This window comes from Cygnus olor, chromosome Z (genome assembly GCF_009769625.2).
Source record: "Cygnus olor isolate bCygOlo1 chromosome Z, bCygOlo1.pri.v2, whole genome shotgun sequence".
Classification (NCBI taxonomy): Eukaryota; Metazoa; Chordata; class Aves; order Anseriformes; family Anatidae; genus Cygnus; species Cygnus olor.
This window is the reverse complement of record NC_049198.1, coordinates 2,100,729-2,126,538: the sequence shown is the minus strand read 5'-3', so window position 1 is coordinate 2,126,538 and position 25,810 is coordinate 2,100,729. Positions and strand designations below refer to the sequence as shown.

Below are 25,810 nucleotides of genomic sequence, written 5' to 3'. Positions count from 1 at the left end.
ATAGGATTCTAAGCACGGAAGACTGCAAAAGCACCTTCCTCACTGTGGCCAGGCCAAAGCTGAGACTCAAACCCCTCCAGCAACGAGGCCGCCACAGTTTTATCGTGACACAAAGCCGTGGGGAGCAGAGATACCAGACTTGGAGTGACAAAACAGGAATCAGACGCTGTCACACCCGCTGGGCGACAGCCTCCATCTTGTCTCAAGTAACTATACCCGGAGCCATCTTGTGCCCCTGAAACCCCCCTCTTTGGTGCATCTCCCCTCCTTGGCTGTGCCTTTCCTGCCTCGCCCTCCTTCCTGGCCTGTCACCCCTCAGAGCTGCGATCCCCTTATCACTGCCACAGCCACCCGGGGTCCCCTCCACCTCCCCGTCCCCTCACAGCCCCATCCCCTTGCCGCCCTTTCCCCTCACAGCCCCCTCTCCTCACCGCCCCCTCCCCTCACACAGGCCCCGCCCCCTTCGGGCTCCTCTCCACAGCGCCCCGCTCCTCGCCCCGCCCCTGCGCTCCGATTCGCTCCCGGCCATGGCTCATTTGCATATTACCGGCCGCGCCCGGCCCGCCCTCCCCTGTATCGGCGCGAGGAGCCGCGGAGCAGCGAGCTCATTGGTGGAGCGCCCCGGCCGGTCCTTGATGTTCCTCCCTTCTCATTGGCTGCGCGTCCTTGTCAGTCACAGGAACGCCCCGCCCTCCGGAGTGTCCCTCCCTGGCGCAGCCCCGCTCGACGCATTCAGTGGCGGGTTCCGAGGCGGGCGGAGCTCCGGCGGATGGCAGCTGCTGTCGCACAATAGAGACAGGTCCTCGGCCAGCATCGCTCGGAGGGCAGCAGGAGGAGGCGGACCGCGCTCCGGTAACAATTTTCCAATTGTTAGGAAGGCCTCCGGCCCTTTCCCAGCCCGTCCCGCGGGGGCCTTTTCTGCGGGGAGGCGGTGGGGCGGGCATCGCCTCGGCCCCGGGGGTAACGCGGGCGGGGAGGCGGCCCCAAGGCCGTGTCCCCCCCCGGGCACCTTCCCCCGGCTCCCCCGGGTCCATCCCGGGGCGAGGGGCGGCCGCTGCCTGCCGGCCCCGGCCCCAGCCGGGCAGCGCCGCGGCTCCTCAGGAGGAAGCCGCCTGGCCTGCCTGGAGCCCGCCTGCCCGATCCTTTGGGGTTATTTTTTTCACCTCTCGGCCGTTTGGGGATAAATAAGCGGCGGTGCGGAGCCTCACAGGTCCTGCCTGGCTCTCACAGCCCAAGCGGTGCGGGGTGAAGGCGCCTCCGAGCCCCTTGGTTGTGGTGGCAGAGATGTCCAGCTGGTTAAAACCCCTTAAAACACCTAGCGTGTCCACGAAGGGCCCATAAAGAAGCCAGCCGTGCAGCCAAGCAGTCTTTTATGTGGTATCTTTGCCTTCTTCCTTCCAAAAAGTTAGTGGCAAACAGAATATACATACGCATATCCACCAGAGCGATGCAAAGAGCTCCCCAAGCAACTCGTGTGTGGACAGCCAGGAGCATCTAATGCGCTGCTCGCCTGTGGTAAGGGGAACAGAAACGTGGTCCCAGCGTGTAATTTAAGGAAGAAAGCGTGCCTTAGTCCGAGGACAAAGCCTCTGATAACCCCGAGCAGCGGCGTTATGAGTCAGCAGCATCAGCGCGGGCGACACTTGAAGGTTTTTTTTTTTTTTCCTCCTGCAAGCTGAGGAAGTGTTAAAATATGTGGTAGGGTGCTGGCCTTGGGTGCCTGCTACTCGCACGTTCATCCTTACTATGATCCTTTTCTGCACCTTTTCTGCAACAGAAGGAACGCTTCAGTGTTGCTCGGGCTGCTAGGTGATTGTATGTGTGTATATTTTCAGAATCCTCTATAACTTAAGCAGTGATAATTATTATTATTATTTGTCAGTCCAAACTTATTGTACAGCGAGCTTTGTAAGTGGTGGGCAAGCTTATATGAGGCATGACAGACACTAAAGGTGTTTTATTTAATAGCCAGCAGCCCTGTTTCCCTGTCTGCTCGCTGAGTTACTTTCCCAGGAAGAATTCCCTTTTGGAAGCGTGCAGCAGGTGGTGAGGTGGTGATATCCTTGTTTCTCCCTCACTTTATATAAAATAATCTGTCCGTTTGGAAAGAAGAAAGCAGACGTAGTGTATCCGTGTACCTGTTCTCCGGAACAAAGCAGCAGCAGCAGCAGCAGCTTTCTGTTTCTTCAGAGGAATTATTCTGCAATCTTTCTGAAGACTCTGCAGGAGTCTTCTTCGCTTCCAGGAGCCTTCCCAGTAAGACAAACCGAATAAAATCCAGGATGCAAACCCATCTTTCTGGCGGATTAAGCCAAAAGTACCGCTTTTGCGGTTTCCGCAAGCACGAGATCGTGGATTTTGTGGTGCTTAAGGCAAATCTGTCCCCCAAAATGTCCAAAAAGTAGCTCTCTGGTGTGTGCTAAGAGTCTTTTACGAACCGAGACTCCCAACGCCAAACGCTTCAGCCCTGTTTTCTGTTTGGGCCGTGGGCAGCTTGCCAGCGTTGTGAGTTCAAGTAATTCAGATAACGCCCGCTCTTTTTGCAAACAAGCTCTAAGGTCAGTCTGCTTGATTTATCTCTCTGCTTTGTTTGCTGAATGCGTCGTATCTGAGAGAGTGAATTTACTCTGCTTAAGCGCTCCGCGTCACCCGGCTTTCCTCCCTGTTGCGTGGCTTGCCCCAGAAAAAGAGGAAAGCGGCTGAGGACGGTAAAGATCCGCCTGCAGAAGGAGCAGCTCGCCCGCTGGGCGTGTTACCAGTGACACCTCCCAGCTAATCTGCAAATCTCCAGGTGCCCGAGGAATGCCATTTACTCGGGACGTTGCTGGAGAGAACCGGAGATTTCATCACCGCTGCGGGCATCCTGCTAATTTCCCCCAGCAGTGGCAGGTCAGTTCAGGGAACAACCGGCCTCATCCCCAGCTCCTTCCTCCGCTTTGGGGCTCCCCTCTTAACGTAGCAGTGACCCCCTTCCCTCGTCCCCCACAAAACCCCTTCTGCACTGCTGGAGAGCGGCAGCCGCAGGGAAACTCTTCCTTTTCTTTTTTTAAGCAAAACCCTCGCTGGGAGGCGCGTTTGTAGCCGGAACTTGCCTAATGGAATAATTTTCGCCTGCTTGATCGTTACCGAAGTGATGAAGCCGGCTAGAGGGTGCCTGGTTTGTGTCACGCTGGGGTAGGCAAGGCGTACCACAGCCTCGTTCCAAGAAGAAGATAAAGCCTAGGTCTGCTTATGCTGACGCAGGTTTCAGCAGGAATTCTATTCCTCTTTCAATTCCTCTGCGTTCTTCCTAATTCCTCCTGCTGGGGCACTGCCCAACCTCGGTCCTCTCTCTGCGTGTCAGTATTCTTGTGACACTGCAGCCCCCTTTTTTTTCCCCTCACAACATCCTTCCCCCTTCTGTATCGGCTCCCTGGTTGATTAGCGAGCTCATCGATGAACCTAGGAGAAATCTGGGCCACGATCTTGTTTGCTCCTTAAACGCTCGTTAGGTGCAAGGAAGGAATTTCGGTTTAATTAGAGGAAGATAAGGTGTGGTGTCTGGCCTCCTTGCTTAGGGTATTTACTGGGGACAAATCAACACCCCTGGAAGCAGGTGGGGACGCGTGCTGAGTTTTGCCACGGCGCCAGGCCCGGATCGCTTTCAGCTTCCACGGGCTTGCCTTTGGGAGCAACGGTGAACGAGCAGCCCCAATTAAAAACCTTTAAGATCGGACTCGCCGCTCCTAAAGGCTGGCAAAACCTAATTTTGCTTCCCCCATCCTGCTGCCGTAGAGTCCTTTCCGGCTGCCCTCCCTTCTGGCCTTCCTTTTTCTCCTTCCTGGCTGCCACGAGGCAATTCGGGGTTATTACCGCCGTGTTTGAGTGGAAGGTCTCAGGTAACACGCCCCCACTTCCCTTCCGAGAGCCGGCTTCGAAATACGAGCGTCAGTTCAGCTTGCTTCTGTTCCTCAACCTCTTTATTTCATTTTATTTTATTTATTTATTTGTCTCCTCCTTCCCAGGTGCAGCGCCGAAACCATGTTCTCCCGGCTAAGGGCGGCCGCCGCTCCCTGCTCGCTGGCGCGGCGCGGCGCACACACGAAGGAAAAAGGCAAGCCGCTGATGTTAAACCCGCGGACGAACAAGGTCGGTGGCGCGCCGGCAGCGAACGTCTTATCTTCCATCCGGTAACGGCGCGGCGGACCTTGTCCCGGGGTGAAACCGCCCCCGGGGAGCTTCGTTGGGCAAAAAAAAAGGGTGTGTGTGTGGGGGAAAAACGAAGGAGTCGGTGATTATTTATGGGTTTACTGCCTGGACACCCGAAGTACAAGGACTTGAAGTTCCGCCTTCCGCTTCTGTCAGCACGCGCTTCCCTTGCTCTGCCGCCATTTACGCAGCCGCTCCCTTGCAGCGGATGAAGGATCGCTGATTCTTGCTCACTGCTGACTTAGTTTTTCGGGGTTTTTGGGGGCTCGTTGAGTTGAAGGAAAGCTCCAGCGGGTCGAGGGGTTTCATTGCGCAGTTCGCAAAAGTTAATTTGAATTTCTTTCTCCGCGGAGAGCGGCAGCCCCCCTGTCCTGGTCCTGCCTTTTGCCAGGAGTTGGGACCGAGCCATATCAGCGCGAAACATCCCTGTGCAGGGTCACACAGAGCATCTAAAAATAAGCTTTGAATGGAGCTAGCAGGGAGGGAGAGGCGTCACGTTAATTCCCCGCGCTGGGAGGAACTCCTAACCAAGTCATTTTTTTAGTCCGTTTGCTTTTCTCTACCTCCCCATCCCCAGTTTTTCTTTTTTTTTTTTTTTTTTCGGTAGAAGTAGTCTGGGAATATTGAATCAACTTGTAAACTAAAACTAATGGGGGATGAGGGCTTTTGCTAGGCAATCCGAGCTGTCTGAAGTGGCCAAGAGAGGTGACAAACCCAGCTGCCCCAGCAGGGTATTTCACGAGCAGTGGAGCTGCCGAGGCTCCGCTTCCGTAGTTTCACCCTACATTTTTAATACCTGCTTTTTTTTTTCCTCTTCTTCCCTATACCTCTGATTTTAGGTTTCCCCCCCCCCCCCGTAACGCTTTATATTTCCAATTTACTCTAAATGTTCTCCCCTTCCTTCCTGCTGCAGAGGTCGGAGGCTGGCCGGCTGCGGCAGTGAAACTGGGCTTGGCGTGTCGGGGGCGGAGGAAGGAATAGATCGGTGTGATTTGTCCCGATCAGATTATCTCTGGAGTTCTCCGAGCTATAAACCCTTCGCCGTGCCAGTGGGAATGATTTCAAGCCCCGTAAGCTCTTCCAAGTGCTGATTACGCAACGGCGTTCAGAGACAAAAACAATAGGGCATTTCTTATTGTTTCCCTGGTGTTAAATGTGTTTTCTTTTTACGGTTTTTTTTTTTTTTTTGGAAGACTGGAGTTCTCTGAGCACACCACGGTATTTTTCGGGGTTTTTTCCTTGAGGAGGAAGGAAGGGCAGAGAGCTGCGTGTTAATAGCAGGCGATGTTTTATTTTCAAGCGTCCCCGAGAAGCGATACTTGAGAGGGGGAGGAGAAAAACCCCAAACTTCCTGCGTTTGTTGGGCTCTGTCGTGTCAGCCTGGCACGAAGGCTGACGCCTGTTCGCGCACATCCTGCGGGCGTCTGAGGGCAGCTCCTTTCATCCCCTTCCCATCCTCACCCGTCTCCTTCAGGGGCACGTTGCGGGTTTACGTCTGGAGGCCGGGTTCGAAGCGTTCATTGTCAGGGCGGCTCGGCAAAGGTCACGGGCTATATCAGGAATGCCCTTGCTGCTGCGGCCAAACAATTGCAGAACATCCTGTAACTGCGGCGCTGCCCTCCGCGGGTATTTGCGGTCGGCCACCATGGTTGATTTGTGCCGAGCTGCTCAGCGCCAGGGCTTCAGGTTACACCTAATCGGCTTCAGGACCTTTTATTCCGCTGCCGGGGCAGCGTTTTAAACTTGTTCGGGCGCTTAAAACACCGTTAGGACGCTCAGGTTTGTTTCGTACCTGCGATGAAATTATTTATATGTCGATTAAAACTTGGGAGTCGCCGCCGAACTGCCCGAGTGCCCCTCTTCCAGGTAGGTGGCCGTCTTCTCCCACCTTGTGTTCAGCTGGACCGTTAATCCCGTGCTCATCTTTATTGGTTCGCCGATTTTTCAGCCCCGTTTATTCTTGCGTATGCCTTAACTGAATGTTTCTGGGAGGTCGCCTCCGTTTTGCAGCGCCAGCGCTCGTGGCGGGGACGCGCGTGACCTCGCTGGCGTCTGGCAGATAGCCGGACAGCGTGTTTCTGATTCAGAATTTGAAAAAATAAATAAATAAATAAATAAATAAATAAAACAGAATCAAAGCTCTCTGGACAAAACAAATCGAATAGGACAGTGCGAGGAAGGATCGTACGAAGTCGAGGATCTAAAAGCGGCCGCTCCCTTTCCCCCCTCCCCTGCCCATTCTCACCGCGCTGGCCTGCGGCACGCTGCTTTATTCGGCTTGGAAAGATTTTTGGGGTGTAAAATAAGCGATGCATTCCTGGGAAAACCGGGACAAATAAGTGGAGATGGAGTCCACAGCGGGCTTTGTGCCCGGCCCCGCTCCTTTGGGGACGGGAGGTTTCAGGTCTAGGGGTTCACGGCCGGGCATTTGCTGCTTCTGCAGCTTTTATCAGCTTCCCGGAGATGCGCGTGCTTTAAAAAGGGCTTCAGAAGAAGATGGAAGTTCAGAAGGGGTGGAAGAAGATGGAGCTATTTAATGTATAACTAGTTTTTTTTATCCTCTGGCTGGAGAGGAGGTGTAAGTACCAAAGGTGCACCCCGTTTAACTGCGGTCAGCTCTTCTGCTCCCGAGTCCCGAGCTGCCGGCACGGTGGCTGGGGGAGGGAAGGAAGGAAACCGCCTGGCTTACGAGGTTTTGGGGCCCTAGAGGGGCTGGCCGATGGTTTTAGTAGCCCCCTTCTTGTAGCTTCAGCGTGGATTTCAAGTCATACTCGTGGGGGGAAGCGTGCGAAGCTTTTACGTAATCATAAAACACCTTTTTTGCTGGATTTCAGCACGCGTGCGTCCTGGCTTCCTCCGTTGTACGCTGCTGTTTCTGGAAAAACGAAGATGAGAAATGAAGTTTCAAAGGAGGAAAGAAAGCGAAGGAGAATGCCGTGTTCTGTCCCGTTCTCCTGAACACAGACAAACTTTGAATCCACGGCTGAGATAGCAAACGCACCTTTGATTCTTACGAGTGAACTGCGTTAATTTGCTCCGCAGATGTGTTGCGCGAGAGTGAACTTTGCGATTTAGCCAAAGGAAGCAGTTAAGGAAATGGAAAGCCCACAAACCCATGCGAAATACCCTTTATTTTGAGAACGTTTACGATGCATTTCGAGGTTTTATGACGCGTGTTGTGATGGTGATCAGAAATCACACGGAAACCGTTGGATTGGCTCTTCCCCGTGAAGTGGGCCGGTGTTCATTTTCCAAACCCCGGCGTGTTTGGATATATCCTGCTTTTATAGCTCTGTCAGGGGCTTGGAGTGGGTCATTTGTTATAAATCACATCATTTGTCAGAATGCTTGAAAGCATTTCTGGTATCAGGTAAAGAGCATTCCCTCCTGTACATGTCTTGCGAGCCTTTGCAGGTGGGGGAAGAAACACCGCCACTAATAATTCTCTGCTTAGAGACCTCTCGGTGTTACCCGGTGGTGCTAATAAAAGTCACTCGTGCAAGATTCAGGTCTCCCGTTCACCTTTATGCCTAGTGGGCAACTGGAATTTGTCCGCGCTGGTATTTATAGCGTCGCTTGCTCTTTGTAGCAGAAGCCCAGCCGTTAGGGCCAAAGCGAGGTCCAGCCGGCTTGTGGGTTAAAGGCGCAGTTCTCAGCGATCCTAAAAAGCTGTCAGCGCTTCATTTTCGTACCTTTTTTTTTTTTTTTTTCTTTCCCCCCGTGGCAGTGTGTTGGTTTTGTTGCAGTAAAATTGACTCTACATGTTAATTATTTCATTTGAGGTCTTTGAAGTGTGCTGTTTTTTTCCCCTAGATGTGCTCCCTGCTTTGGCTGTGCCATCTGAAAGGGACACCTGCTTTTCCTGAGCTGCAAAGGGGATTATGGAAGTTAATCCGAGTGAAAGTCAGTGCGGGGGACATGGAGAAAGGACACCTAGCACCTGCGGGTCAAAGAGACCCCCCAAAAAAAAAAACCATCTCGGTGACTTAAGCTGAAAACGATCTTTATGCGGTTAATCCCAGCTGCAACCAGTGGGAAATTTGGCACTTAAGTAGGTGCTGGGATCCTGCGTGCCTTTGAGAAGATCGATCCCAGCGCTGCAAATCGCAGAGCGCCTCCTGATTCACTGGCAGCTAAGCGCTTTTTCTCTCCGGCCACGTAGGTCTTGGTAAAATGAGGGAAGAGGCTGAAAAATTCACTCGGAGGCACGCTAATTTCAGGAAGATCTCTGTCCTGCAAGGTGCTGTGCAGGGACCGAGCTGCAACCCCAAACACAAAACACCGGTGTTTTTGCATGCTCCGAAAAGAAATCGAGCCTTTTTTTTTCGTTGTTGTTGTTTTTCTCCTTCATGTCATGACTTTTTCGGCATCGTTTTTTATGTTCCCAGCGCCTGAAGGGATGGTGGAAATACCGCAGCTGTTTACCAGCTGTGCTTAGCTCAACATCCGAAATTCCTTGCCCTACAAGTGTGCTTTGCGTTGAGAAGTGGTTGTTTTGAGAAGAAATAAACTGCCGATGGGAATAAGTTCGGAGGCAGCAGAGGAAAAAGGGAAGAAAGTTGAGTTGTCTGCGGTTTCGTGCAGCTTAACGTTCCCAGGGAACCCTTTAACTTCTCTTTTGAAGGACGTAGAAGTGGAACTGAAACAGATCGGGAAAAGAATAAAATGGTTTGCAAATCATTTGCAGATAATAGAAAAAGGAGGCATTGAGTTCAGTATTGTCACAACTATTCCATGGAAGGTTGTCAAATATGAAGTATCTTCCTTTTTTAGGGTTAAATGCTTTGCAAATCCAAGTATTTGCAAGTCTTTTTTTGCAAAGTAGTTGATTTTTTTTGTTCTTTTTTCCTCTTTGGGGTAGACTAGCTCGCTTTCAAACTCTTCAAATGTTGTATTACTATAGAACATTGCACAGAAGTAGTCAAAAAAATACAGAGGCAGGCAGACTGCTTAAATTGGTGTAGCCAAGATAACCAGTACGAAACGTGATTTAAGTGAGCAAAGAGAAAAATAACGCCAAAAAAAATCAATTTAATTATGTTTTTGCCTGGTTGCACACCGTTAGAGTGCCAAATTACAACGAGGTCCGGCCTCTAAACCGGAGCTTTTTTGTTAGTGTGCATTATGCTTTATACAAATACCTTTGAGGGCCTATTAAATTATCTACGAGAGGTGAATATCTATCTATCTATCTATCTATAGTCTAATCTTACAGTTTTTATTCTAAAGTGAGAAATTATTGAATCTTTTCCCTGTGATTTGTGTGACTGCAGAACGAATTCGGGGCGTGATGACGAGATGTGAACCTTAGAAGCCTATTTTAAGCCTTTTTTTTTTCTTTAACCTGGCAGTACGAATCTGAAATGGGATTATTATTTTTTTTTTTTTTGCAATTTAACCCTTCTGAAACTTAATTTGTTGCAAACGAGGCTTTTTGGTCGTAGAGCGTTACAGTCCTAAGGGATCGGGCATTGCCTTGAGCAAAAAATGAAGGATTTGGGTTGAAATGTGATCTCAATGGAAGCGTTAGGGTGATTCGGTCACCCTTTGGGGTCTGGATTAGTGAAAATAAGTAGGAAAATGCAGACGTAGAGAGAGCTCTTTGTGGCTGTGGGTGTAGGGAGCAGACTGGGTGACCCCCTTGTTCTGGTCAACCCTATATTTCTGGGAAACGGTTCAAGAGCCAGCTGTTTTGCTCCTAAACATCTGCGGTGGAATCTCGTAGCTCTTCTCCAGTTTCACAGAGGGAAACGACATCTGGGAGAGGGCACGCGAGGACTCAGCGCAGCGGAAAAGCCGTGCTCAGGAGGGGCGCCCACTCAGGAGAGCCCCAGCAGAGACAAAAACGCCCAAACCTGCGCCCTGTGGCACCCGCTGCAGGGCAGCGGTGGCTGTAGGATTACACCCACCCCCGGAACATTTCTCCGAAGACACCCTGGTCTGATAACATTTGGGATATCTGAGGCACCACGGGTGTCCTGGAAGTGGACAGTCAGAAATGGCAAAACCAAATCCAGGATAAATAGAAATGCTGGAGGAAAAACAGCCAAGTCTTTCTGACCTTTACTTCTCTTGTTATCACCTCTCTTCTGTTTTCAGGGGATGGCCTTTACGTTACACGAACGGCAGATGCTCGGATTGCAAGGGCTTCTACCTCCTAAAATCGAGACGCAAGACATTCAAGCCTTACGCTTCCACAAGAATTTGGCAAAAATGACGGACCCCTTGGAGAAGTAAGCACCCCTCCGGCCTTGTTTTGTCCTGCAAGTAAATGAAAATGGCCGAAAAAAATATTTCGTGGTGTTAACCAAAGAAGTCTCCTGTGCCTTCGTGTTTTTTTTTCTTTTTTCCAGTTGTTGAAGGTTATTTTCAATTTTGCACAGAAAGCTGCATTCATCACGTGTCTGGATGACGTTGGGGAGCATTATTTTAAAATATTCCGTAGTCATAAGGCAACAGAAAAGAACATGCACAAATTAGCTGGTAACAAAGCTCAAACTACGTGGCAGCAGCTTGCTGTTGACCTTGCTGTTACAGTCCTGTAACGTGTAAGATTTGGGTGGCAGTTTTTTAGGGCACAGAACTATTTTGGGGGCAAGGGGTGAGGGGGCAGTCAGCTGAAGCATACTTAAAGCGTGTGAGAGTGAAAATAAATTGAGGGTTTAATAATTAGGTATGAAAAATAGCACTTATCGTATCCAGTAGTTACTGCTAGAAAAGAATTGAGGTCGTATTTCAAGCCTCTTAATGGGTAACCTCTTGAGATTTGTTTTTAACCCTGTGGTTGGATGAAAAAGCGGGGGGGATTTTGATTTATTTCTTATTTTTGAATGCTTGTTTGCTTTGTGTTTAAGCTTTTTTGCTTGTTTCTTTTGTAGAATGGCATGTTTTTAGCATCCCGTTACTGGTTTCATGCATGCCTATGTGTATCTCCATGTCCAGCTTGAGTGGAAAAAGGAATTTCGTGGAGAAATAATGTGAAGTTTTTGCTTCGATGTTTTTCACCTTGTCTTAAATAAGCATAAACGTGAAAATCGTTAAATTGCTGATTTTTCTTTTTTTTTTTTTTTTTTTTGTTTGCTTGGTTTCAGGTATATCTACATAATGGGAATCCAAGAGAGAAATGAAAAGTTATTTTACAGGGTTTTACAAGACGATATCGAGCGGTTAATGCCAATTGTGTATACACCGACAGTGGGCCTCGCCTGTTCCCAGTACGGGCACATCTTCAGGAGACCAAAGTAAGAACAGTAGATGGATGTTGCTGTTGCTTTTTGTTTTCTCTGTATTTCTTCCTTGAGGTTTGGGTGTGCTTTATTTCATTTTCCTTTGGATTCACCTGCACGAGAGTTGCTCCAGTTCGGGGGCGGTAGAAGTTCGTTAAATCATAACTGAACACTCAGTTCATGCTGCAAAACAGAACGCTTGAAAACAAAAGTGGTGATATGGCAAATAAGTACCAGAAGAGGGGTTTCAGCCCCGTTTCTAGCTCTTCCCGAGATGCCATACAGCTCCCTTTTTCCCAGGGGCAGTGCCGTGGCTTTCTCCAGCGCTTGAAATCCCGTCTGTGGAACCGAAGACCTGTCTGAGAACAGAGGATTTGGAGGCAAGCGTAGGTTAAAAGGGATCTCCGAAGGCCGGCCAGCCTCACCTTCTGCTCAGGAGGGGTTTCATTAGATGTATTCTCCTTGAGTAGAAGCAACAGATGCTTCAGCTCTTCACCTGGGCTCTTTTCTGCTTCATTGCCTCCCCTTTTCTCAGAGAGAAGCACTCCTGAAAAGTGTTTCCTCTGTGTTTTTGTTCTAGAGTGTCCAAGTGACTGCATAGAAATGCATACAACAAATTGTCCTTTGAATGTTTTGTGTCAGTGATGGCAACGCTTCAACTTTAAGGAAGTTTTACTGTTTAAAATTTAGTTTTCTGAAGCGAAGTGAAATTTCTGATTGTCACCTGTAAAATATTTCTTTTTCCTTTCAGAGGATTGTTTATTTCAATCTCAGACAGAGGTCATATAAGGTCCATTGTGAATAACTGGCCGGAGAACGACGTCAAGGTACTACCATTGTATGATTCTTCTTTCTAGTTGTTATTTAATCTCAGGAGGGCTTCTTGGCTAGCATTTGATGGAAGTCTGAATGCTGAATAATGCGTCCTTGGCAGTTGTTTTGACAATGATTGCGAAACAGAGCTAATGAAGATAACGCGCATCTTGAAGAGCGGTGTTCTGTTCTAAATCCGAAGCTCATGTTTCAGTAAACGGCGATGATGAGAACTAGATTTGCGAAACGTTTTGGTTTATTTAATTATCCCATTTTTGGGGGAAGTGCTGGGGAACGCATCTTCGGGTCTCATGTTACGTAGCAGTAGGAGAGGTAGATTAGGACACAGAAGAGATGGTTGGGAAGCCCCCGTATTTTGCCATTAAATCCCGTTTGACCCAGTTGGGTCTTGAACCACAAAGGGAGAGGAGGGTGGATGATACTTACCCAAACTTCTTGATGTCTGGATTTAGGGGTGGAAGTCATAAACCCAAGTTAGAAGCTGCTGTTCAACACGGTGGCGTGGTTTCTTCCCAGTTAGCTTTCATTTCAGGGGTTTGGGCAGCAGCTTTCAGCAAACAAAAAGGGACGTAGCAGAGTCTAACATTAAGCATTATTGCTTCAGGGTAAAAAGAAATTCCTTGCAATGTGTTCTTTGTTTAACTGTACAAATATGCCTGATTGTTTGCCTGGAAAAAACACGATTGGTATCACTACAAACTTTACAAATCCCAGTAATCATCTGTAGCTTCACTTCTGTTTGTTTTCAGGCTGTTGTTGTCACTGATGGAGAAAGGATATTGGGTCTCGGAGACCTCGGGGTGTATGGGATGGGAATCCCAGTGGGGAAACTCTGCTTGTATACGGCCTGTGCAGGAATCCATCCAGATAAATGCTTGCCTGTGTGCATCGACGTTGGAACTGACAATACAGTGAGTTAGACAAAAACTTTGCCTGAAACTGTCGCTATGAAAAGTATCTAATTAAAAGCTTTTAGTATTACAAGAGAAGATTTTTATCTGAGCACCTTAAAACCAACCGTTTTGTGTAAGGATAAATGGTTTGGAATTCACTGTTATATCTGCGATAGAAAAACTCCAGTTAGTTTGACAGCGAAGTGGTGTGTTTGGAAGCAATTTGAATGCTGGAACACTGCAGAATAGATTAAAGTCAGCCGAACTGACTTTAAGAGGCTGGTAACACGGATCAGATTTATTAAAGCAGGTTATTGTTCACAGTATCGATCTGTTCCGTTTGAAAAGTAGCTGTCACCAACCTCAAGCGCCAGCTGAAATTCCTGAGCGTTGATACAGACTGGAAGCAGATACAGCAGCCCTATAAATGCAATGTCTTTGAAAATGGTGTGAAATGTGAACTCTGGGAAACGTATACGGAGGAAGTGATTCATCCTGCTGCTGTCTTTGATTTATTCTCTTTCAGACCCTCTTAAAAGATCCATTTTATATGGGCCTGTACCAAAAAAGGGATCGCTCACAGGTCTACGATGACCTAATTGATGAATTTATGGAGGCCATCACAGACAGGTATGACCCTGAATATTCTGCATGGAAGTATCTGATGGCAAGAAAACTCCAGGACGCACCGTCCTTGTAAGAGTCGCTTCAGGAATAAAGACAAGACTAGATGTCAAGAGATGCCTTTGTATTTCTGGCTCTGTAGGGACTTTTTTCTGTGGCCTGTTTGTATTTACCTGTTAAATATGCACAGAATGGAGATGGAGCTCTTTGAATCCCGAGGACGTCTTCTGTCCAGAGATAACCACGCAGGATTTGTTTTAAAATATTTGTTTCTCGATAAGCCTAACGATATTCATGTTTGCCGCGTTCTGTAGGTATGGCCAGAACACCCTTATCCAATTCGAAGACTTCGGAAACCACAACGCTTTTCGGTTTTTGAGAAAATACAGAGAGAAATACTGTACCTTCAACGATGACATCCAAGGTATACCCTTTGTTTGTGTCCCTGGTGTACGTGCCAAAAGGTTTCCTAAACAAAATCTGCCATGGAGATCTGTTCAACTCTCTTCAGATTTGTCCTGCTTTTATAGGGACGGCTTCGGTGGCCTTAGCGGGACTGCTGGCAGCACAGAAAGCCACTGGCAAACCAATTTCGGAGCAGAAAGTGCTGTTCCTTGGGGCAGGAGAGGTGAGTTCTCTTAAGCTCTCTGGAACAACACAAGATCTAAGTGTATTATATTTCCTGGTCCTGCAGGATCTGGGGATTCTTTGAATTTCTTTGCGGGATTCTCTTTAAGGCGCGATGAAATACATCAACAGAAGGGAGTAGCTGCTTAAGGAATGCTATCTGAAAGCGGTTCGCCACCTGCCAGGGCTCAGTTTTTCACTTTTTTGCATGGATTTACAAAAGCAGCAGGGAGCTGTGTGTAGATGGGGGGGAATTTACCGTAAAATTATGATTCAGTAGGAAAGGGAGGAAGCACATCTGTTAATCTTTATGGCGTTACTGCTGTGGTTTTCTTGGGAGGTTAAATCAGTGGCTGTTTGCAGCAGACGCTTGTTAGTGGCAGTACCAGCACCATGCTCCGTGGTATATCAGCAAAATTGCTTCTACGGTGCTGACAAAATCACTTAATTAGCCGAAAAAGCCTCCTGCTGGGCCAAGTCCTGGTGGCGGTAATTGGCTCTGAACTGAGCCCTGCTCCGCACCTCCCTCTGCCTGCCAGGCTCAGCACCACGTGCAGCTGGTGCAGGAGGAGGGAGGTGGAGGGAAAGCACTGCCAGCGTCCCCTTTCTGCCCTCCATCACAGGCAGGAGAGAGGTTCAGAGAGCAGTTAGGCACGAACCGCGTGGCTGTGGTTTCTCGGCAGGAGGCCTGCAGCACTACCTTGTTCTCCGTGTCCAGCTGGGCTGCTTTATTGTGGCTGCTTCATGGGGCTGGCACGGGGGCAGAGCACACAGGAGAGCTGCCTCTCTCTCTGGCTCGAAGACGTGATGCCGTCGATGCCAGAAATCTGCTCCAATCCAAGCAAACAGCGCTTGTGTTTCAGAGCTGACCTAAGAAATTAAGTCTGGGGGGATCTTGAGCAGATGTTTGTGATGACAGACCCCTTTTTGTGACTCTTTAAAAAAAAAACAACGAAGTCCTTTTATCCCCAAGGCTGCCCTGGGAATCGCAAACCTCATCGTTATGGCCATGATGGAAAATGGTGTTTCAGCAGAGGAAGCCTACAAGAGAATATGGATGTTCGACAAATACGGATTGCTGGTTCAGGTAGGGGTGCGCCAGGCCTTGAAATACCACAGAAATACCACTGCTTTACGTGTCCTTGTCACAATTCAATCAACGTTTATCTGTAGGGCCGAGAACAAAAGGTAGATTCCAACCAGGAACCATTTACGCATCCGGCTCCAGAGCAGATCCCAAAGACGTTTGTGGATGCAGTGAATGTACTCCGGCCTTCGGCTGTCATCGGTAAGCCAGCTTGTTTCGTTTCTGTTTCCGCGACTCGGCTGTTTGTTGCATTTACTCTTGCTAACGTTGCCCCCAGGAGGCTGGTGACGGTGAGCTGCATTTCTGTGAGATGGGAAAAGTGAGGATTTGGAAGAACTTCTTTCCCAAAAGGGTTGTTAGGCATTGGAACGGGCTGCCCGGGGAAGTGGTTGAGTCGCCATCCCTGGAGGTCTTCAAAAGACGTTTAGATGTAGAGCTTAGTGATATGGTTTAGTGGAGGACTTGTTAGTGTTAGGTCAGAGGTTGGACTGGGTGATCTTGGAGGTCTCTTCCAACCTCGATGATCCTGTGATTTTTATTTATTTGTACCCATGTGTTTGGGCACGGTCAGAAATGCCAACACCAAGCGAATGCCCGTCGCACAGTTAACACCCAGCTAGCATGAATCATCTGCGGAGAGCCTGGATTTCCCACTTCCTTATCCGGGGTAGTGATAAGCGTTCTTTACAGAGATCAATAGAAAAAAAAAAAAAGCACGTAAAATAGGTATTTGGAGCACGTTAATTAGATGTTCCTGCGAAAATGAGAATTTTAAGCGGCCACCAGCAGAGCAGTGCCTGGTCTCGGTCTCCTCTCGCAAGAAATGCGATTCTTTGCTCCGAGTGGGGGTGACATGAGCTGGATGTGCAATCACTGTCGTCAGTCCTCAAGCAATCACATAGTGATTTTTTTGTTGTTTCCACTTACTTCAGGGGTTGCGGGAGCTGGGCGGCTCTTCTCTCACGACGTGATCAGAGCGATGGGCTCTATCAACGAGCGACCGATAATATTTGCACTGAGTAACCCCACGGTGAAGGCTGAGTGCACGGCAGAGGAAGCGTATACGTTGACAGAGGTACGTGATGTTTAGAAGTGTCGACCTGTCGGCACTTGATAGAGTATGTTGGTGACCCTCTGTCCTCACGTTCCCCTGTCCCGGGGTCTGTAACTGTCTTTGAACTGGCTGGTGATTTCATCTCTTGAAATCTTAGACTTTCAGGGGTGGGGCTTTTGAAATGACATCTTTTTTTTTTTTTTTTTTTTTCTTTAAACGCAGTCCCAGATCTAGCAACTCATCTATGTAAAAACGAGGGGGTGGAGATCTTTCTCTGTATGTTGATGCAGAAATGTGAACCTCTTCCTTCCACCGTTAGCGCGGTTGAGTTTTCAGCGTTAAAACCTCGGTGGTGTTAGCTTCACAGAGGGAAGAATAGAACTTCACCTTCTCCAGTAGAAGCCTGGATTCTTTTCTGGGTCAATCTTCTTGGAGAAAACGTTCGCTACAGAGATTTCCAGGTCCAGAGTGAGCCCTAGACAGAAATCATGACAGCCTCTGGATAAAATCTACACCTTAGCTTTTGACAGCAAACGGGAACACTCTAAAATGAAGATTATTGAATATCTCAGAGAGATTTCGTTGGCCAGAACAGTGGCTAACTGTCTGAGGGAGAATCAATACCAGGTTTGCTTGCGTTTTTTACAGAATATCAACCAAGCAGTAGATGTTTTCTGGGGAGGGATTCATTTGCTCTTCAACCTGTGGCTGCGCGTAGAGGCCCAAGGAGCAGTTGTATCAGATGCAGAAGCAAGATGCTGCTGGTTAGATTCAAGAGTGGTAAAATGATCGCCAAAGGAGCTGGGTTTACCCCAGAAAATGTAATAATACCCTTCCCTTCAAGACACAGGAGTTACCTAGAAAATCCTACCCAAAGTTACTTAACTAAAGGAGTTTGTCTTGCGATTAGCGATCAGAGCTGCCAGCCCCACGCCCCTCCTGGCCTCAGGACCAGCCTAATCCTGGCTGGTGTGAACTCATTCCCTAAGCCAGGAGGTCTCGAAGGAAATGAAGACATCACCGCTAACGTTTTATTCCTTCTTCCACTAGGTGGCACCTCTGAAAGCCTGGCAGTGCTTTAGTGCCTTCTGCCACCGTGTGTTTGTATTTTGTGGGCTTTTGTTGTCTTATAATTTTCACTCTTTTGGTCTTTTCCTTAAATGGATGCGTATATATTTTGCTACCTCCATAAAAAGGCTATTGTCACGGGTCCCCTAACATTCAGACACAGTCCCTGAGCTTTCGTCTTCTTTGATCATTTCTCCTCAAACACAGGGGTCCTGGGAAGCCTCAAATATTTTAAGTAATGTTATTAAATCCATCATTCAAAAGAAAGTCAAGATTCTTCACTTGCTGGGATTTTACTGCTTGAGGAAAGGGTATATTTAGCTGGAGGGTGTGTTTCACGCTCCAGACTCTGGATTCGTTTTATTATTTCGCACCGATTAAAGTCCTTTTCAAGGAAGGGTAAGGCGGCTGCATTACTCGCTCCTCCCAGAGCTCTCAGTTTCAGAGACAGTAAGATAATAGCAGCCTCCTGGCCAGGAGTAAACAAGTGACCTTTTCTTACTGTACTTCGATTTCAGTCTCCTTGTGGAAGTGCCCGTTACTCTGCTCCCTCTGTACAGTCCCTGTCGTGGTGCGTCCTGGCCTGTGGCCACGGTTCCTGGATAATTCTCTAATGGTTAACACGCAAGTAATTTATTTTCTGGGCAAGTAGCTCCTCTGTCTCTGCTGCCTTTAAGAGCAGTGAATGGTAAAGCAAATAATTATCTTCCATTCCTTAGGAAGCTGCACAGTTCGATGTACACGCTTGCCTCTTTTGCCTTCCAGACGTTTGCTGCAGAACGAGGTGCTCACTGCTTCTTTTCTCTCTTCCAGGCCCTTTCGGGAAGGGGAAGTTGTCGTTCTGGGGATTGCAGGGATTGGGTCGGCGAGGGGTTCGAGTACGTGCTTCTATCCAGCTGCATTCAGTAGGGCTGTTCGCCTTTTTCCTTTTGCCTTATCGTGTGCTCGGGGACCTTCCTGATTCAGTCCGAGAGCTGACAGGGATCTGCAGGACACGGCTGTCCCCGTATTTCATAATGACTTTACTTCTCCGTGCTGCTGCCTCTTGCGGAACCGACTCGCAAAAGCGGTGAGCGTTTCATTTCCCTTGGTTTAACAGGGACGTTGCTTGTTTGCCAGCGGCAGCCCGTTCGACCTGGTGACTTTGGGAGACGGAAGAACCTTCAAACCAGGCCAAGGAAACAACGCTTACATTTTTCCAGGTAATAACCCAAATTGTCTTCTGATCTTTTAAGACTGGGCCGTTAGCGTCTCTTTCTGGGTTCCCTTGCTTCCCTAGTTAGTGCAGCAGCACGAATCAGAGCTGCGAACGGCATTGAACGATGAGAACTTACTCCGAAGAATGATTGAAAGGAAATTAGTTAAGGATGGGTGCCACGCACGTGATGTGCACACAGCGAGCTCACCCTAAGGAAACAAAAGGCTTATTAAAGCCTTTGAGGGTTTCTTCCGCTTGTTTGCTGGGGGGAGGAGAAAAATAAGTGTCAGGACAGCCTCTCGAGTTTATTTCTGCACAAAAGGAGCATTAGAGATATTTCTCTGCTTCCCCATTTCTTTCCCTTTCTTCCCTCAGCTGCTAAGCTCCAACCCCCTGTCAAAAGCCACCCGTTGGGGTAAACGATTAGCACACGTGGTAATAGTTCCTCGAGCGTGTGTAGGAAGCTATGGGAGGAATGAAAAATAACAGCAGCTTCTGGGCAGCAGGCTGCGTATTTGAAAGTGATGTGGCCCTAATTGGCGATAATTTTATTGTAGGCGTGGCTCTCGCTGTGATCCTCAGCAGTGTTCGACATATTAGTGATAAGGTTTTCCTAGAAGCTGCTAAGGTAAGTGTGGAAGCAGAGTAGGCTGCGGCTTCTGATCTGACAGCGCACGGCGCGATGAGCGGTTCCTCAAATCGTGCTGAAACCCCAGGATTTTCTTTGGGTTTCCTTTATGCCTCCCTAGGGGGAGGAAAAAAAAAAAAGGGGGGGGGGGGGTTTGATCAAAGACAGTCGTGAAAAACATCAGCGCCCATTGCAAATGTAGATTTTCGTCCGGAAACCGAACACCCAAATAGTAAATCTTTGCGTGACTTGCCTCCCAGCCTCGCAGGACCTGCATTTTCCTCCTGCCCCGCTCTTGCTTCCACTCCCAGCGGTGCGGGCGGGGATGTGTGAGCTCCCTGGGCTCCCGTCCTGCTTTTCTGCTCTGAAGCAGGAGCACCTAGCACATCGGAGCTGCAGAATCAACTGCAGTACCTGGTACTCATAAACTCCGTGGTTAGGGGTAGCTCAGCCTCCCAAAAACTGGGTCTTAATCTCTTAAATATTTACAAGCCTGATGGAGGCACGGATTGTAGAACTGACCTCCAAGAATATTGAGATTTTTGACTGCCTTATTCCAGTGCTTTAGGAAAACTCTAGTAGTGAGAGCACCACAACTTGCTTCTCTCAGGTATTTTAGCATGTTCCTGATCCCACTCGGTAGGTAATAAGTTGTTTTTTTTTCTAATTCCAGGCGTTGGCGGAACAGTTGACTGATGAGGAGCTCGCACAGGGAAGACTTTATCCCCCTCTGTCTAATATCAGGGAAGTTTCTATTTATATTGCCGTCAAGGTGAGTGTGAAACAGGAAAGTTTCATACGAGTTTTCACATGAAAGTGTGCTAAAAGGGTTTTATGTGGATATTATGGCACCGTAGAACCCTTGAACACTAGGTGCTTTGGGCACAACAAGGAAACAGCCCAAACCTTTGTGCATTTTATAGGAAACACATCATATTCTTGGGTTTGTTGGATGCTTCACTTTGGCAGTGGTGATGGGCCAAAATTGGGCTCTTCGATTCCTGAAACGAAGTTTTCAGATCCCTGATCATTCAGGAACTGTAAAAAGACTTCGGTATTTGGCTTTATTCGGCTTGTAAGTCCTAAATGTTATGGAAGTGCGAACGTCGCGTGGGTGTAGTAAAAGGCACAAACTGCGCGGTGGTTTAACTTTGCAGGTGATGGAATTTCTGTACGCAAACAACATGGCTTTCCATTACCCTGAGCCTGCAGACAAGAACCGTTACATCCGATCAAAAGTTTGGACCTACGAATACGAATCCTTCATGCCAGACGTGTATGACTGGCCTGAGTCCAAGGTTCACTGATGGACCAGAAGATGGCACTCCTCAGGCGGTACCTTCTACTCTGCAGGGATCCCTTTTTCAGACCAATTTAAATCATGACCTTTGAGTCCTGTAATTTATTTTCACTTATTTTGGTGTCTCTTTGCCCTTCTCCCTTGATGTAGATTGCTCCCCGCTCCCCCGAGTATCCGGTGAACTGTGTGGATGATGGCGTCCATCGCAGGATCGAGAGAGAGCTCTTCAAAATTAATTCTAAAAATGACGTTGCGTTTCTACCTTAGAGCCCTTACCACGCTAAACAATTTGCTTAACAATGTTTTAGCTGCATGTGGGCGTGATGCTCTCTCGTCACTGCTGATTTCCAGAACGATTTATTTCTGCTTTTCATAATCAGTCTTCTGATTGTCCCGGTGGTGTCACACAGCATTATTTGTGACAACACCAGGGAGAATTCGTTCAAAAACAAAAGGAGGGGGGGGCAGCTTAAGGCAAATTTAAGTCTGACGGGCTTTCTGTTTTGTCTGATACTCAAAGATGCCCGTGTGCAGACTTCCCTTGTGGCATTGGCTGCTCTCTTTCTCTGAATGTGCTTCGAGGAGCAGCGTGGTGTTAGGAGGAAAAATGTGAGCTGGTTAAGATTATCCTAGGAAAGCCCGAAAATATATTAATCACTTACGAGCTTGAAAAAAAGCAAAGCTGTGCTGTTATCTAATCAAATATATCACGCAAAGGCAGAACCTGAAGTGATCTACGGAAATCTTTGAGAGATTTTGCGGGGAGATTTTTGCAGTTGACTCCAAGGTGACGTACCGCCGGCTTTTTTCTTTCGTTTCTTTCGTTTTTCAAAGTTCTGTTCCTCTCAGCCGCATCGTTTCTCCCTCGCGTAGCCTCGTTTTCCCAAAAGGGCTCGTGTATGATGTTTTTTATGACGTTGCTGACTCAAACGCTCCCGAGCGGGACTCGCTTGCCGCGTTGAACAACCAAACCCCCCCGCCCCAGAGCTGATGAAGCCAACCCCGAAGGCGTTACAGGCAGCTATTGACACGCACACTGACGGAATTTGGGCTGAATGATTCGTGTGGTCCCAGTGCAGTTTGCACGCAGTGAATGTCAGACTTGAAAGACCTAATGCTTAGAAGCTGTAAGTTGATCGCTTCACTCTGTTTACGGATTTGTCAGGTGTTGTTTTTTTTTTTTCTGTGAAAACTAAAATTTCTAGGTGAATTTTTGTCTCCTTTTCCTTGCACATTTGATACTGATACCACAATGTGCATTCCTCTTTTTTTTTTTTTTTCTTCATATCAGCTTTGAGTGCCCTCCGTTTCTTTGTTCTGCGGGCAAGGACACAGCCGTAGCTACAGGCTGTGGTCTTTGTAACAGCAACAAGAGTACGTCTTGAACAGAAACAAAGGCGATGCGCTCTCCCACAGCGTGCTGAAGTGAAGCAAAAAAAGGACAAAAATAAAGTAAAAAGGTTGCACTGGCTAAATAAATTACTGTAGATCTACAAGGGCTCTATTGGCAGACAAAGCTGGAATCCAAAGAGGTGAAGTAAAGCTTGCTCATCGGGACTTGCCCGTGGCAAGCACATCTCATATCCTTATTTATGATGGAATAAATAAGGTCTCGGCAGAAGTGTGCAAAATAGACCCAAAATACAGCAGGGAAAATAGTCTCTGTACCTCCTTAGACGTGATCTCTGTCATTTCCTGCCTAGTCTCCGATTTTAAAATAAAGTCGATGTAGTGGAGAAAGAACAGTGAGCTTTTGGAAGGCTTCGCCTAAGTGAGGAAAGAAGGCTGATTATATAAATGCAGAAAACGGTGATGTGGGGGCAAGACCGCACATTGAAACTGTGGTAAAATGCTGTCTGGTGGGGCTCTAAGTGCTGCATTGCCAAGCTGTGCGACTTAACGTGGTTTGCAACTTGTACATGTGAGTATATGTACAAAGAAGACCAACACGTACACGTGATGTTTTTACAAAGAATGCTTTTTTTCATCTATTTTTGCTATGCCTGTTTTTAGTGTATTTAAATTTGTGACCTTACTGGAAAAAAAAAAAAAAAAAAAGATTATTTATTTAGTGTACAATTGTTTTTACCTCCTGAAAATGCAACTCTTGCCGAAGCCCGTGTGTCAGTGGAGTTCTGCGTCACTGAATCCAAATACGTTGGCAACGCACACTTCCTCACTTCTTCTGACGACGTACTAATTAGGCAGAAGAGTAATGAACGTATCCTATGCACTGATCTTGTGTCCTGGCTGAGACTGATCGCAAAGGCAAGGCCCTCAGTCCGTGATTCTAACTTGGTTTTACAAAATAAAGTTCTACATCCGTCTCTTCGGTCTGATATTTTTTTCAGGCAAGAAGCGGGGTTCATCGTCAGTGGGCTTTGGCCGTACTTAAAGAAAATCTGGCACTTGGGAAAACAGAATTACCTGCTCCCAGCGGGAGGCTTGCTTTGGGCAAGAGTGGTCTCAGTTCCCAGAGGGAGCTACCCCACAGGAAATTGTTAGTGGCTTCTGTCAAGTGCGGGAAAGGTTGTGATTGTTCAGAACTGGCTGGCAGCGGGATTTGCCAAAATGCAACTGTTTCTGCATCTTTTTTCTGTAAATCCCACCACACGGGTGAGGAAAAGAAAAAAAACACAATCTTTGAGGCTCCAGTTAATACGGTCGCAGATGTTTCAGAGCTCTAGAGTTCGACTAATCGGTCCCAGTTACAGCAGCGAAGTGGTACCAGTAAGGTTTTCTCCGTGCATGCACACCCATAGACATTGTTTAATCAGGTTCTGCGAGTCATCTCTAATTTGCAGTATTCTACAGAATTCTACCTTTAAGGTACAGCCGTTCTTTTTCCATCAGCAACTGGTAACGTCAGCTCACAAATTTGTAACCGCTTTTCCCTCTTCATCTCTTTTTTTTTTTTTTAAATAAAACATATAGATTCTTCTTCAGCTTCGTGAATTCCTCAAATGTAATTAATCTTTGAATTAATTACTACTTCTAATCTTGCTGCTCAGGAAGGAACCACGGTATCCTTTTGAAGCTGATTTTTTTTTTCCTACTCTCTGGTTTATTCAAAACCATTTGCCGGTCATTACCAATAGATGAGAATTCTCTTAGCAGTACACAAAGGGATAAAGTTGTCACCAGGACGTGTGTTGTAACACTACATAGTGTAAGTTCAGTTGACCCTGTTCTGAAAAAAAAATAATAAAAAATCACCTAAAGGACAACTGGTGGTATAGCTCTTCAGCCAGCCCTGGTGACTTTTGCCCACTGGATGGTATAAAAGTGTGTTTTCCACGTCTCTTCTGTTTGGATGCTATTCTGGATGTACAGAACACTGCTGAGAGATTGCTAGGGATCAGAACTTCCCGTTCAATTCAGTAGCTTATTTTTTTTCCGAGACTCGTTCTCTTAAAATCAACGGGAGCAGGACTGAGCATCTTGCTAGCAACACATAGAAACATCTAAGTGAGGAGAAGTGAGAATATACGGCTATTCCCATGTCGTGTGTAATGTCCTTTAAAGCCCAACTGGGACTTGTCACCTCTCTTCCTGGTTCTCTTTGTGAACTGTGACGTTTCATGACGATGTATTTGTTTTCCAAGCTTAAAACCAAGTGACATTTCACGTGCAGATCGGTGTTTAACATGTTTCCCATGGTAGGTGTGTGTTCTCTGTACTGTTTTTTCCAGCGTGCTGTTTTGCAGAAGGGGGTAAAGCAACCCCTTGTCACACTCTAACTAAAGGAGAAACATACCTTTTAGTTTTTCATTAGCAGCCTTATTTAGTGAACACTGCAGCAAGAGGGTTGGGATCAGCATTCTATAGCTACAGCTGTTTAGTTCAGCTGACTGGGCTTCAGTAAATCCAAATTTTCTTACATTTGGGGCTTGCTCCAGGTCTGCTCGATGTTAGGGGTGCAGGTTAGAGCACCTCTGTTATTTAGATAAAACTATCTACAAGACTTTCAGGTAAGGACTGTAAGGACAGTACAGTTTGGACTTCAGTTCTGTGTTGGCTGTGCGTGCTATTCCTTAGTTTAAGAAAACCACTGCCATTTTGGGGTTCTTTACCATGACACTGTTACGAACCGTACCGCTGTCCCCTTTCTTAACAGATGTTTGTAACAGGCAGGGACTGCTGTTACATTGAAGACTAGAGCAAGGAGAAAATCTAGAGCAAAGCTCTAATTACACCCGCTTGACAGCTGAATTTGAGTAACGCAATTCCATTGCCTCTGGTGAAGGGACATCTAATTCTGGATGTAACTACCTTGACCTACCTACCCGCTCCTGAAATACATCTTACCGTGGTATCAGAAAGCCCTTCTGGGTGAACTGTGAGGAAAATCCAGCACGAGACTTCTCCACCCTTTAAGTAGTTCCTTTCTAAAACAGAAATACAAATCCTTTTAGGACCACACAGCAGTAAGATTGACACTTTTTTTGAGAAATGAAATAAAACAGCAAAATTATTTCTACCTTAGGTGTATCTACCTTACACAAGTGAACGTAACTCTGTGCTGCAGTGCTTTTGAGACCCTAGCCTGATCTGTCCAGGGCTGGCTTTATTGGGGAGGGTCATTGCTTAGGTGAAACTAAAATTGTATTTAAATGTGAACTGTTTTTTGTTTTTTTTCCCTCCTTTATATGCTGTAATTCTATTGAAAAGTGTGTTCTGGTCTTCTATTTTCGTAGTAAAATGCATTCCCTTTGCCTAAATTATATTTGATTTTGTTTCTTCTAAAACAATAATGCTTGACCTATGTAGAATTTCTATGAAATCACCCAAATCACCCACATTTTTTTACTTTTAATTTTTTTTTTCCTTGGACTGCTTGATTTTTGTCCCTGGTAAAGGATCAGCAAACCAAGCCGGTACTTGGACTGTAAGCAAAGCGATTAAAATTTTTCTCTCGGAAGTTTTTGTGGAACATCTGGCTGTTTCACAGCACTCTTCACTGAGGCCTCTAAGGGTCTGAAGAATCGTTAGACATATTTTAACAGAGAAAAAAGAAGTCTTAGGTGTAAGAGGCCTGTGGCATCCCCTGGCACAACTGGGACACTGTGTTTTGGGATGGGTG

The 25,810-nt window shown here is 47.2% G+C and overlaps 1 protein-coding gene across 5 annotated transcripts; it reads left to right on the top strand.

Moving 5' to 3' along the window:
* The first annotated feature begins 535 nt into the window (after positions 1 to 535).
* ME2 (malic enzyme 2) lies at positions 536 to 25,644 on the top strand. Of its 5 annotated transcripts, none has more exons than XM_040541575.1 (17): positions 539 to 852; positions 3,775 to 3,878; positions 4,005 to 4,128; positions 10,288 to 10,421; positions 11,280 to 11,429; positions 12,166 to 12,241; positions 12,998 to 13,159; positions 13,668 to 13,771; positions 14,080 to 14,189; positions 14,296 to 14,393; positions 15,366 to 15,479; positions 15,566 to 15,680; positions 16,412 to 16,554; positions 18,701 to 18,803; positions 19,357 to 19,427; positions 20,101 to 20,199; positions 20,585 to 23,054. In XM_040541575.1, the coding sequence occupies exons 3-17, from the start codon at positions 4,021 to 4,023 to the stop codon at positions 20,732 to 20,734; spliced, it is 1,737 nt and encodes a 578-aa protein (XP_040397509.1). In that variant the 5' UTR covers positions 539 to 852; positions 3,775 to 3,878; positions 4,005 to 4,020; the 3' UTR covers positions 20,735 to 23,054. The 5 variants fall into 5 exon arrangements, with proteins under 5 accessions (XP_040397512.1, XP_040397509.1, XP_040397508.1 ...); XM_040541576.1 differs by lacking the exon at positions 539 to 852 and adding an exon at positions 1,116 to 2,889; XM_040541578.1 differs by lacking the exons at positions 3,775 to 3,878; positions 20,585 to 23,054 and adding an exon at positions 24,845 to 25,644 and having other exon boundaries at positions 536 to 852.
* Positions 25,645 to 25,810: the final 166 nt, after the last annotated feature.